Raw genomic sequence first — 14201 nt, forward strand, 5'->3', positions numbered from 1 at the left:
CCAAAGTGTCAAACCATAAGGTTATTGCAATAGGGTGTATTCTAATTCTAAGTACAACTAATTGCATATATTCAGTACTTAACGTTTGATATACTTGGCTGAAAAATGTGAACTCTGTGTTTTGCTGCCTTTTTTTAACAGTGGGCCATTTGTGACGTCAAATATTGACGGACAGACTAATGGTCATTCTGCACATGCTTTGTCGGCAAACTACCTCCCCTTTGCCACTGGATCTTCCTGCCTGATCTATGTCTATAAAATATACACGATAAAATAAATAATTATGTGGTTACTACAAAATTGATTAGCCACTGAAGTGAAGACGCCGATATTGCGACTTGGTTTGAAGAAACAAAAAACGTTAGGATAAAGAATTAATTTCATCTAATCGTGGCATGCGCATAATAACACTGACGTGACATAAATGCTGCTAAAAAACAACTTTTTTAATGCAGCTCTCGATCCAAGAGTGGACAAGTGTACCTAATGTTGTGGCCGCCAAATCTATATAATGTATATAAAGTTTTTTTTCGACTATGACTGAAAAACAACCGCAGTGATGTTCGTTTTTAAGATATATATCTGTTGCTTTTGGAGAGGGTCGGGTGTGGTTTCATTTGCAATCTGAGCAAGCCTCCACAAATGAACATCTTGTCGACAGTCTCAAAAAACAGGTTATAAAAGTGACTGAGGAGCAAAATTCCCGCAAAACACACACCAAAGCAGATCCAATACATCTTATCTGGATCACAAGAAAGTGTTTTGAATGTAGATTAAAATCATCATAGGTCCCCTTTACAACATTGCATAAAGAGAGTTCTATGGAATCTTGACCTGGAAAGAACTCCAAAATCAAATGAGCTGTTTAGTTCATCTTAAAACAACAGGTTCTGCAAGAGCAGATAACAAGGAGAGGCAGAAACCACATAGACATTTCCAAATCACTTCCAAAGTGTTCTGAAAAAAATTAAATTGCTTACACTAAATACTACACTATGGCATCTGCCATGTTCAAGTTTTACCAAGGGTTAACGGCACTGCAGCCATACTGCAGTCAAACTTTTTTTTGGACTTATTTTGAGGTGAGTCTATGAAATCTCTGACTATATGTAATTGATAACACACCATTATCTCAGAATTTCCACTAGGAGGCAGTTTAGGATTATGAAGTGTTAAGAATTAGACAGAATTTTTTTTTTTTTACATACTGTAAATCTGATTATGGAGGGAAAGGGGCCCAAGTTAGTCTATCAATTATTCCAGTGGAGGAAACCTGACTTGTTGCATGTTGGCCCTTCCATATTATACACCTAACCTCCCCTATGCAGAGTAGATATTATAGGGAGTGTAACCGAGCACCATTTCTCCAACTCCAACAAAGTACACCACCTGGGCGATGCCAAAGAGGGGAGCGATGACAAGGGCCCGACAACTGGCTCCTTTGAGGAAAGCAGATGGACCCTCTTTTCTCATTATATTTCTGCAATGAAAGGAAACATATGGGATTAGGACTACCTTGGGTCAAGACTGTGTGACATTAATTAGCCAATTCAGCTGCAATGGAACCTCGATTTATAAACCCCTCCTTCTACGAACTTTTAGATTTCACAAACCGCACACGGAATTAAATGATGCTTTGGTGTACAAATCTTGATTCCATGTACAAATGTTTCATCCACCCATCATGTGCCTGGAAGCACATCCAATGTGGGTAAACTGGTTTGTTCCTGTTGGCAGAATGCTGCTGTAAGCTGCAGTGCTGCTTTGTGTGCTTCTTAGGCGTTTTAACCTTTTTAAAATATTTTTCGAGTTTTGCTAGCTCAATATGAGTCCAAAGAAAGCAATGGACAAGCGTTGTGTGGTTTGATACATTCAAGAAGTATCCACAGCGTTGTCGACACTGCCATTCCTTTCAACACCCTCCTCAACCTCCTCGACAAGGTAAACAGACAAGGCAAAGCAGATGTTATTTATTATTCCTAATGATTGTAGCTACCTGGCTGTTAATGATAAGGAGTTTTGTGATTTCCAATTGAGTGCACCACAGGGCTAGTGACAGTGTGTGTGTGTGTGTGTAAGCAAAGCAGCTGCATAACATTGTTGTGGTATGACTTTGTTTTTTAAAAAGAAAGTTGATCAATCACCCCCTTGTTATGTTTGTTTGATAAACAGTACTGTATCACGCGTTATATTGCGTTCAAAGTGTACAAACATTTACTGAAATATGGACTTTTGTCAAGGCGGGAACCCATTATTCACATTTAAATTTGCCTCAATAAACAAACTTTTCTATTTAAGAACCTTGTTCAAGAAACAATTAAGTTCATAAATCAAGGTTGCATAGAATTTCTAAAATGGAAAGGTGTCCACGTTACCTGATACAATCCACCACTCCATTGTAGGTTTCCTCATTAGTTCCTTTTTTGAGGGATTGTAGCCTTGTTTTGACCACTATGTAGGATAGACAGAAATGCAGTCTGAGTTCACGTCACTTAAACGCTTCACTTTGACAAAGATTGCACTGACCGTCACAAGGGCTGACAGCTATCGCGCCAACGGACGCAGCCAAGCAGCCGGACACAAAGGACCAATAGAACGGCACCGATGGGTTTCCTGATGAGTGCTGGCCCAGCTGGTGTAAATGTGCAAAAAGAGGAAAGTACACAACTGAGAAAGGGATGTCCCTAAGGAGGGGACAGAAAAGCATGTCAACTACTGCAGTGTAGACTCACGAAGAGTCTGATGTGTCACTACCTCATTAACGTAGCCCCAAGTCCTCTATACAGTCCTGTGACACCTTTGGTCTTCAGCAGTTCTCTGGTGATCTGTGTGGCTGATACTCTCATGACCTGAGGCGCAGGGCTGCCGTTATAGGAGCGGCTGAGGACAGCACTGGTTCCACCCATCTTCAGAGCCGTTACCACACTGGGCATCACCCTTTGTTGGGCTGCTGGAGGATGAAGCAAAAGAAGACAATGTCACCGCTATGTCAAAAATAATGTATAATCTATCCAGTATATATGTGTTTAAATACTGACAGCCTTACCAAGCCTGCCAGCATCCTGAAGCTGGATCTTGAGCATCTCCATGGGTGTGGTGACAATGACCTGGCACATCCCGGCGCAGCATCCTGCCAGCATCTCCTTGAACACTGTTAACTTAGCGCTAAGGACACACACGCACACATGTTTTACGATAAAACCGATTTATTGCTGGGTTTTAAAGTCATGTTCAATCTTTCTCTGTTGGACTATACTCACCCATTTCTGCTTAGCTGGTGGCGAAAGAAGTCGTTGGCAGCGAGTTTGATAGCCTTCTCAGGAGTCACTAGGGTCAGATTTACAGCAGCACCTACAGTGGACATAGTATCATGCTAAGCTCATTGGCATCAATTACCTCAAAATTTCAGAATGAAACATTTGGTGGTACATTACTCTTATTACTAGGGGTGTGAAACTTACAAGTCCCGATTTCTCACAATATATTATTTAGTATAAAAATTATAAAACACTTTCATAACACGTTACAGGTTACAGGTTACAACAGCCCCACCTGCAAGCTCCTATGACACACACACACACACACACACACACACACACATATATAACTCCCCTGAAGAGCAGGGAAACCTGCGAAACAGGCTTGTAGGGATTAAATAGTCTCCGTGTTTTTTCCCGACGTAACGTGAATATAACTGCTAACTGCTATTCTTATGACCAATTCTAAACTGATTCAGAATTTTCAACAATAAAACATTAAAAGAAAAAAAAAAAGAAAGAAAAAGAAAGAAAATATATATATATATATATATATATATATATATATATATTTTTTTTTTTTTTTTTTTTTTTTTTTTTTGAAAAGCGAAGTCTTCAATTGTTTTTTAAAAGAGTCAACACAGTCAAGCTCACAGAGAGACTGATGGAAGTCATTCCAGAGTCTGGGGACAACAGCCTGAAATGCCACGTCTCCCTGGTTATTAAAATTAGTTTTGGGGATATTTAGGAGAAAATATATATATATATATATATATATATATATATATATATATATATATATATATATATATATATATATATATTTTTTTTTTTTTTTTTTTTTTTTTTTTTTTTTCTTTTTTTTTTTCTTTTAATGTTTTATTGTTGAAAATTCTGAATCAGTTTAGAATTGGTCATAAGAATAGCAGTTAGGATGTAAAAACATTTTTTTCAGCACCCCTAGTAATACTTGATGTGTACACAGATATACAGTATTTGAAAGAGTAACTCCCCTTTTTATGTAAATTCCAGTATGTAAAAAGCCTTTTTTTCCTCACCCACCCTCTATAGTAGACCTTGAAATTGTATTGTATTAATGTATTTATTTTTTTAACATATTTCATGTTATCTAGGATGTGTCAATTTATTTATATAAATTGACATTAACAATTCTAAAACGGAACAAAATGGACATGGTGATGTGATGGCCCAGTTCAAACACAAACTCCAGATGCGTTGATTGGAGTACTGGACCAATATCATCTCCAAGAATGTTATTTTTGGAATGGAATCTGCAGCTAAGATAGCACATGTGCAAACGTCGCTGAGAAACATGCAGAAACTTGGCCTTCAGCACCTTAGGAAGAAGCTGCCCAATGGGCGCCTCACCTGGCAGGTGGTGAACATGTACCATTACAAAAACAACTACCTGCTGGAAAAGTGTCAATAACATGGGCACATCTGGCTGCTATTTGTAGGTGGAGGTCCAAGGCAATGAGATCCTCAAGAGAGTACTGCCTATGCACAGACCTTCTAACCTTCTTCAAACTCAGTCTGACAGACCTGACTTGTCTTTGCCTTATGCAAGCATTGACCTATTCAAAGAAAGCGAAACCAATCTCTTGTATTAAAAGGGTACCGCTAAAGTCATGTCGGACTCGACTGTTACTACATTGACGAATTTGATTTGATTTAATGCACAACTGACAACAACGTTAAAGTGGTATCTTTGGAGCAACAAATAACAGACATTATCATGAGAATGGCTTCACTACTTACTACCTCATTTGAGTCCGGCTGACATTAGAGATGATTGATTTACATCACATTTAGTTTTTACACAGTCAACAAATGGACATTTAAAGAATTAAATGAGGATTACCTCTGTACATGCCAAAGTAACCTTCGGATTTAACGGTCTTTATAAGGCAGTCCATCCTGGTAGAGAAAAAAAAAGGAATTGATTTCAGGAGATAAAGGGAGGTTAAGAAATGCTATGACAAATACAATGGTGGTAATAATAATAATAATAATAATAATAATAAATTTTATGTAAATATTGCTTTTTTCTAGTGACTCAAAGCGCGTTACATAGAGAATCCATTATGCATTCCATTGGTTTTGGTAAGCTACATTCGTAGCCGTAGCTGCCCTGAGGTAGACAGACTGATACATGGCTGCAAAGTTGTGCCTATGGTATCTCCAACCACCACGAAAAGTTAATTCACTTTCACACACTAGTGTGGGTGGCAATCGAACCAAGGTGGGTCAATACCTTACCCAAGGGCACAATGGTAGTGACTAGGATGGCGGAAGCTGGATTCGTACGAGAAACCCTCAAGTAAATGTACATTCTATTAACTTTTCACAGATAAAAATCACAAACTGCTGTACAAAAGGTGAATTAAAACAACAAATACATTATAACAACAGGAGCAAATCATAAAAAGGATTAAAAAAAAGTTAAAAAGTCTATTGACTAAAAGCTTTTTTGAAAAGCGAAGTCTTCAATTGTTTTTTAAAAGAGTCAACACAGTCAAGCGCACAGAGAGACTGATGGAAGTCATTCCAGAGTCTGGGGGCAACAGCCTGAAATGCCAGGTCTCCCTGGTTATTAAAATTAGTTTTGGGGATATTTAGGAGACCCTTGCCTGAAGATCGAAGGCTGCGCCCTAAAGTGTAGGGGCACAACAAATCAGTGATATACTGAGGGGACCCACTGTTAAATTTTGTCCCTGCTGTTGTGTTTCTGCTCTTGCCTTTTTTTTCTCTCTCTCGTACAATTTGACATGCCACTGGCTCCAGGAAACTGGTCACACTTAAATCCCAAAAAATCGCCAGCTATTTAGGCTGAGTGGTGATAGCTGGTTAGTACCGGCACCTCACAAGTTAATATCTGATGTCCATTATCTACACAGCCTTCTCAACGGCGCTTTTCGGTACCTTGTCCACGTCAGGTCTGCCAGTGTCCAACTTGCCAGAGGCACCATGTTTTGTATTCGCCATCGATTTTTATTGTTTTTTCACCTCAACATTAAAGAGGTAATGCCTGTTTGCTGGTTTCAGTCTCTGCCTTTTTTGAGATTCACACTTACGATTCCTGACAGAAGGTGTCGGTCAGATTATGGATCTCGAAGAGATTAAACATTTGAGCAAGCCTCGTGAGGTCTGGCGCGACACATCGGCCAGCAGGATGACTGAGGAGATTGGGCCTACAAACTCTTGTCGGAATGACAAGACACATTGATGGTTCAACTCAACACTCTGCATGCTGACGTCCTGCCTACCACAAGCTCTACTGCCGCCCCCTCGGGAAGTCCGAGCGCTCAGATAAAACAAGCCAACGCAGCCGTCTGCTCTCAGCTATCTTGAGAGGTTCTCCGGTGAGAGAGAAAATGTGATACAATGTCTGACGAAATGTGAACGACACTTTGAACTTCAAGCCTCTGCCTTCACATCAGAGCGAGCAAAAGTAGCCTTCGTTATCTCTCACCTCAGTGGCCGAGCGGGTGCCTGGGCCACGGCAGAGCAAAACGGTTGCAGTGTCAAAAACTCCTCATACGCCACATATTTCAAAGCTTTACTCCAAGTATTTAGACAGAAGCTCCCAGGCAGGGAAGCGGCAGCGACAAGTCTCTGATTACGCCATAGAGTTCCGTTTGCCGACTCTAACTGGGGTCTGTCAGCGCTCCTCAACGCCTTCTACCTTGGGCTGGCGGCACATGATCTCACTCGCTCTCCCTTGATGACCTCATCGAACTAGCTGTGCGGCTTGATACGCGGTTTCAAGAGGAAGAGACGGATTGATCGAAAATGCCCACAACACCCTCATCTGCTCTGCCACAGGTCTAACACCTTTCCATGCAGCATATGTGTACCAACCTCCAGTTTTTTCCTCACTGGAGTCAGACGCCAATGTGAACGGAACCAACGCCTCGCTAACCTCCGTTGAGTCCCCGCACCACACTACCAGGTGGGACAAACAGTGTGGTGTTTTCCTGGGACCTATCCCTCGCTATAGACCCTATTATCAAGATCATCAACCATGCTGCAATTAAACTGTGCCTTCCCAAATCCCTCGAGTGAAACTCGGTCTTTCATGTCTACCGCCTCAAGCCAGTAACCCCCTGCTCGCTCTGCCCTCCGGAGGTGCTTACTCCTCCCCCGTGGCTGGTCGAAGGTCACCCTGCATTTACGGTCGAAGCCATCTTTAACGTGAGAAAAAGGGAAGGGACAGGGGTTTTCAAGACCTGGTTGATTGGGAAGGGTACGATCCCGAGGATGGATTGCGAGGTTTTCCAGACAGGCCTAGTAAGCTGCAATGCAGGAGGCGTACGTATAGGGCAGGGTACTGTTAGATTATGTTCCTGCTGTTGTTTCCATTCTCCTCGCCTTCTTTTTCTCTCTCTCCTGCAGTTTGATGTGCCACTGGCCCCAGGAGTCTGGCCACACCTGATCTCAATTAGTTGCCGGCTATTTAGGCTGAGTGGCGACAACTGGTTAGCACCCGCACTGCACAAGTTGTTCCCTGACATTCATGATTTACACCAGGGGTCTCAAATTCAATTTACCTGGGGGCCACTGGATGCAGAAACTGGGTGAGGCTGGGCCGCAAGAAAAGATTTCTTAAAAAAATCTAACATGCACTTTTTAATGAATTCACCTTCTTTGAAGGGCTATCCCGCCCTAGCAACATACTTGCCAACCATCCCGATTTTCCGGGAGACTCCCGAATTTCAGTGCCCCTCCCGACAATCTCCCGGGGCAACCATTCTCCCGAATTTGTCCCGATTTTCACCCGGACAACAATATTAAGGGCGTGACGTGATAGCACTGCCTTTAACGTCCTCTACAACCTGTCGTTGCGTCCGCTTTTTCACCATACTAACAGCGTAACATGAACACAACAGAACAAATACCCAGAACACCTTGCAGCCCTAACTCTTACGGGCTACAATATACACCCCCGCTACCACCAAACCCACCCACCTCAACCGACGCACGCAGGAGGGGGAGGGGGGGGTGTTGATGTGTGCAGGTGTATTGTAGCCCGGAAGAGTTAGGGCTGCATGGGATTCTGGGTATTTGTTCTGTTGTGTATGTGACGGTGCGGATGTTCTCCCGAAATGTGTTTGTCATTCTTGTATGGTGTGGGTTCACAGTGTGGTGCTAATTTGGAACAGTGTAAAACTTGTTTATAAGGCCACCCTCAGTGTGACCTGTGTGGCTGTTGATCAAGTATGTAGAAAGACGTCTGGAGTATAGTTTGACATGTCCGGGAACTCCACAGACGTAAGCCTATAGTCCTTTGTATCACTCAACAAATCTTTTTTTGATAAAATATAGGGATCTATTCCATTGCGTAGTTTTATTTTTTGCCGGTATCTGCTTCTGGCAGGAAGATCTCGGCCCCTTCACCGCCAGTTTTGACTTCTGGTAAAACGTCACATGACGGACTACAAGCATTACCGGAATCAAAGCAATACCGGAATCACCAGTTACAGCAAAATAACTATACAGTCACCCAGTACTGTAGTAGTGACCTGCCAAACACGACAAATTAAAAAATGTAAATACTCCCGGCAAGAGCAGTAACAGCAGGAATGAATTTCTTGCGTTGTCAGAATGACTTCAGTAGAGAATTTGATTCATGGACTAGCACCAATATAACAAATGTGTGTCAACACATAATGAATGAAAAGGCCTGCACAAGTTTTAGGGGTTTAGGTATCCTGTCATGTCTCTGTTGCTGTGTCTGGTTTCTTACATATTCCTGTAAAGCTGCTGACTGCTTTGCTGGTTCTGCAGGCGAGTCTTTGCCAGGTCAATTGGGAACACACAGGTGACTCCAACCATGCCGGCAATCCCCCCGTTGATCAGTTTAGCCGGAAGGCTGGAGAATGGAGAACTCCATTCAAATTCCAGACATTTCTGTTCCTACTACATTACTGTATATACATGGAATAAAGTGTGGCTCTATAGTTATGTAACTTCAACTGATTGAGCTATAAAATCATTGAAGCAGCAAGATCAAAGACAATTTGAGAATGGCAATGAATGGTGGTTGTAAAAACATTGTGACAAAAAGTATCAACATAATACTAAATATTACATAAGGCATCCCCTGTTATTAGCTACGAAAATTGAACAAACCAAATCGTCTTCATATTTTAGACAATAAAATCATGTATTATTAGAATATACCACATAATCTGACATGAAAACATATATTAGAAACAGGTTCCTACCTAATCTGCTGCTGTTGAGCCATGGTTTTGGTGGTGTTGAAGGTCGCAAAAGCACAATGATGGAGGGAAAGCAGGCTGAGGCGCCACAGCAGAGACACTGAGAAGACAGGTGGTATGTATTTATAGAGAGTCCAACTAAGCTGATTCAGGGGGAAATCCGACTCTTATCACTTTCCAGTCCCCACCCCAGTCATTCCAGGCAGGAAATCGGCAAAATCAAAGCACAACCACAAGTGTCACCTGTCAATGGAATGTAGTCTGTTATGTTAAGTCCATAAATGGTACAACAAATATTTCCAAAGTAATTAAAATCATGGTTACAAAGTAATTACAAAATTAGACAACAGAATAAAGACCTTAGTACCGTATATGGTTATGGTATCAGTTTATTGAGTATATGTAAGTGTCGCTTCTTCTATCACTCCTAATGGAAGAAAAGAGATGGCCAAGAATGTGTAGGTTTGGCAGAAAAAGTGAACTGGTTGCGCTCGCCTCAGGGAAGTCAAAGTGTGCCTGATGCAATAACGTGCAGACGTGTCCAAGTCAATAAACTTTCTCCCGTATGCACAAAGGCAGTGCTGGCTAGTTTTACGCCCTGGGCAAACCATCCCACCCCCTAACCTCGCCACCAACACAAAAATATATCATAATATATTATTTGTGTTATTTTATTATATAATCCTTTACATATAATTCTTATATATTCTTATATTTTGACATCACTAAATTGTCCCTAGTGTGTGAATGTAATTGTGAATGTTGTCTGTCTATCTGTGTTGGCCCTGTGATGACCCAAGAAGGACAGGCGGTAGTTAAGGGATGGATGGATGGATTCTTATATTCTCTCTCTCTCTCTCTCTCTCTCTCTCTCTCTCTCTCTCTCTCTCTCTCTCTCTCTCTCTCTCTCTCTCTCTCTCTCTCTCTCTCTCCCTCTCTCTCTCTCTCTCAATCTCTGTCTATATATATATATATATATATACTGTATAATCTTATATAATCTCTATATATAACCTCATCAAACTTCAAAACCATGTCTGTGGCTGCTGTGGAAGTATCTGACTCTTCATTTTGGCCAGTGGGTGCTCTCGCTTCAAAATATTTCAGATGAATTTTCAAGATAAAATACGCAATTTAGATCACACTTGCATCACACATGAATAAGTTACCCAATTAAATTTACCATAATGCTCACTTTATTAACATTTGTTAACATCCTATTAAATTAAGCATTACACATTACAAATTATTTAAAAAGCTATTTCACATGTAGGTTACAAAGTGGCATGTTTACAATGTTTATTAGAAGTTAATTAATTTAGCATATAGCGTTTAGCAATACATTTTAAAAAATGCCACAGTCTGTGAATTTGCACTGCTTGTGTTGCAAACACAAACTAGACTAAGGGTGAAATTAGTTGCATGACATCATGCCTCCATTGTTACAGTTGCTATTTCAGCAAAACTAAAAACCAAATATAGTCGTCTTCTGTGGCCAATAGCAACATACCAGCAAGAGGCTAATTATCAGCCTGTTGCATAACACCCACGTCACTCATAGACATCTGCATACCTTTATCTTGTGCTCATTTCTCATTTTCTTCTTTTTGTAAACTGGGCATTTGATGGCTTCTTTCTTTGGCTTCTTCAGAGTCACGAAGATAGATGACCGCAGATACTTTTTTTTAATTATCATTCAGTTTTCACATAACCCAGTTATTTACATGTATGTATAAGGTTATATTTTAATTTTTGTGTGTCTGTATGCGGAGTAAAACTATGGAACAAACTGAACTTACAACACAAGCAATGCCAAACTATTAATCGATTTAAACTATTATACAAACATGGGGTCTGGTTCAAATATAGAGATGAGGGTCTTTAAATTGACCTGCTGTTGTACTCTGTCTCAAAGTGTTAACATGTGCTCAATGTTTCCTTACCATTATTGCTATGTTGTCTATTACCATTATTGCTATGTTGTCTATTACCATTGTTGGTATTTTGTCTATTACCATTGTTGGTATATTCATTATTCCTACATTGTTGATACAAATTATTGTTACAGTGTAATAATTATAGTTACCTGTGGTAATGCCACTATGATACAACATCTGTATTATAATCCTTGAACAAAGTAAGAGTGAAACTCATGTGAATAATCACTGAATGGAGAACTGGGGGTGGGATTAAATAAGTTATCTTCTTCCCACTCCCTTTCAGGCAAAACTGGACAATATGCACTATATTAATTTATATTATTATGTTTTGTCAACTTGTACTTCTTTGTCATTGCCTGAAATATATAAATAAATAAAATTAAAAATTAAAAAATTTTAGGAATGAAATACAATTTGTTTGGAAGCAGTTTGTATTGTGGGGCAGTCGCCATTTTTATACAGACGCCAATTTGAGCGTCCTTTTGGCAGCTTGTTCATCGTTTTATACAGTTTTATAAGGTTGAGATAAAAAAAACATTATTGTTACAAGTAAATTATTTTCAAGTTGCTGCTAATGTTTAAAATGTCGTCTTAAGCCTTGGACTTTATTTTATAAATTGTTCTTTGGTGTTTTTGTTATTAGCTGGGGATTTGAGCATAGCTTAAGGTTTGTTTTAAAGAAGATTGAAGATTATTCTTTACTATTCTTACATTATTTTCAAGGGTTCTTAATAACTTTATGTGCGTCTATCTATGCATGAAACTAAGATAACATATTTGGGTTTGACTTTGTCTAAATTCGCTTTCTGAAATATATCGTATATCGATATTCAGCCAAAATATATTGCGAAATAAGTTTTGGTCCATACAGCCAAGCCCTAGTTAGGATGCCCCCTAAAAAGCACAAGTCCGGACATCTGAAAAGATTTAAGAAGGAGGCCAGTACTAGGAGCAGCAGAGCAGGGGTCCTGGACATCAAAAACTTTTTGGTGAGAAAGTAAAACTACCGCGGGCTGAAACAGTACTACCAGTAGTACAGAATACTTGTTCATTCATTTAACTACCTTTGACGGGGCATACACTGAATTCTGGAGCCTACGTTAGCTGTCATCTGGCTTCGCTACACTCTGGACTAGTCGCCAGTTTATTAAAAAAAAATGGTGCGACAGTTTGTTTTATACACATCACTGTCTGACAGTGCTCCAGTAAATGTGCCCATGAGAGGCTGTATTAAATTGTATTATGACGCATTCGAGTTCTATTCATTAACAATAATTACTGAATAATTACCTTTGGTCAGTTACGTTATCATGATGTGTTCAATGTGGTCTTGTAAAATGTGTTATTAGTGCATTGACATATTAATAGCCTAATTACAAAAAAGTTAAATGTTCAAAGATTTGTTGTTGTGTGTTTACATAGCATTATAAAATAAAAGACACCATCTGATAATAGCTGATAACAACAAAGTAAAAAAGACTATTTAGAATTTGGGACAGTTTTACATTGACTTTCATATCATAACATTACCTGTAACTGTTGCAGGTGGAGAAAGGACGTTTAGCAAAATGGAACTAGTCAAGAAGTATCTCAGACCCACAACAAGCCAAGAGAGGTTGCATAGTATGAGGGGCCGTTAAGGACATTATTCAGAATTACCTCTTACATACACTACTGAAATGCTCTCACATAAACAACTGAAATCTTTTTCTTTTATACACACTACTGAAACACTCTTATAAACACTACTGAAATGCTCTTACATACACTACTGAAATGCTTTCACATAAACAACTGAAATGTTTTTCTTTTATACACACTACTGTAACACTCTTATAAACACGACTGAAATGCTCTTACATACACTACTGAAATGCTCTTATAAACACTACTGAAACACTCTTATAAACACTACTGAAACACTCTTACATACACTACTGAAACACTCTTATAAACACTACTGAAATGCTCTTACATACACTACTGAAACACTCTTATAAACACTACTGAAATGCTCTTACATATACTACTGAAACACTCTTATAAACACTACTGAAACATTCTTACATACACTACTGAAACACTCTTATAAACACTACTGAAACATTCTTACATACACTACTGAAACACTCTTATAAACACTACTGAAACATTCTTACATACACTACTGAAACACTCTTATAAACACTACTGAAACATTCTTACATACACTGCTGAAACACTCTTATAAACACTACTGAAATGTTTTTGTGTCACGCACACACACACACACACACACACATGGAATTATTTTTCACTAGTATGTATAAACGGATTTCACCTGTGTGTGTGTGTGCTTTTTACACGTCCGTGTGAGAGACAACAATTTCAGTAGTATGTGTGCAAAGATTTCAGTTATGTGTATGAGCGCATCTTACCAGTATGTATGCAAGCATTTTACCAGTGTGTGTAAGAGCATCTTACCAGTGTGTATGCGAGCATTTTACCAGTGTGTGTAAGAGCATCTTACCAGTGTGTGTAAGAGCATCTTACTAGTGTGTGTGAGCGATGTTGCATTCCGGTTCCGGTCACCAATAATCCCCGCCCTTTTTCAGACAAGTTTTTTTTGTTTTTTGTTTTTTTTTAAAGCCAAGTTGTTGACAAAATGTCTGCCGACAAGTAGCTTAACCGAGGCGGGAGCTCCACTTCATAATTTGAGGGCTTCAGCGGAGAATATAAGAACACTTTCAATGCAACAAGGGTCGGGCTGCCGCCGTGGG

General features: G+C 39.7%; 1 protein-coding gene across 1 annotated transcript; it reads right to left on the reverse strand.

Annotated features, from left to right (window-relative positions):
- Window positions 1–1320: 1320 nt before the first annotated feature.
- slc25a55b (solute carrier family 25 member 55b) lies at window positions 1321–9528 on the reverse strand. The gene is made up of 9 exons (XM_061971085.1): window positions 9506–9528; window positions 9025–9150; window positions 5140–5195; window positions 3261–3351; window positions 3047–3165; window positions 2755–2950; window positions 2527–2684; window positions 2376–2451; window positions 1321–1480 (listed from the first exon to the last, which is right to left on the reverse strand). Exons 1-9 carry the CDS (start codon window positions 9526–9528, stop codon window positions 1321–1323), a joined length of 1005 nt encoding a protein of 334 aa, XP_061827069.1.
- Window positions 9529–14201: the final 4673 nt, after the last annotated feature.

Source organism: Nerophis lumbriciformis, linkage group LG01 (assembly GCF_033978685.3).
Source record: "Nerophis lumbriciformis linkage group LG01, RoL_Nlum_v2.1, whole genome shotgun sequence".
NCBI lineage: Eukaryota > Metazoa > Chordata > Actinopteri > Syngnathiformes > Syngnathidae > Nerophis > Nerophis lumbriciformis.

Excerpts from the sequence above, each read along its gene's own strand:
- slc25a55b (XM_061971085.1), bottom strand. The coding sequence starts at position 9,528 with ATGGCTCAACAGCAGCAGATTAG. Across the intron at positions 3,352-5,139 it reads TTACTTTGGCATGTACAGAG|GTGCTGCTGTAAATCTGACC; the intron begins GTAATCCTCATT and ends TGTCCACTGTAG. Across the intron at positions 3,166-3,260 it reads CACCAGCTAAGCAGAAATGG|CGCTAAGTTAACAGTGTTCA; the intron begins GTGAGTATAGTC and ends GTGTGTCCTTAG.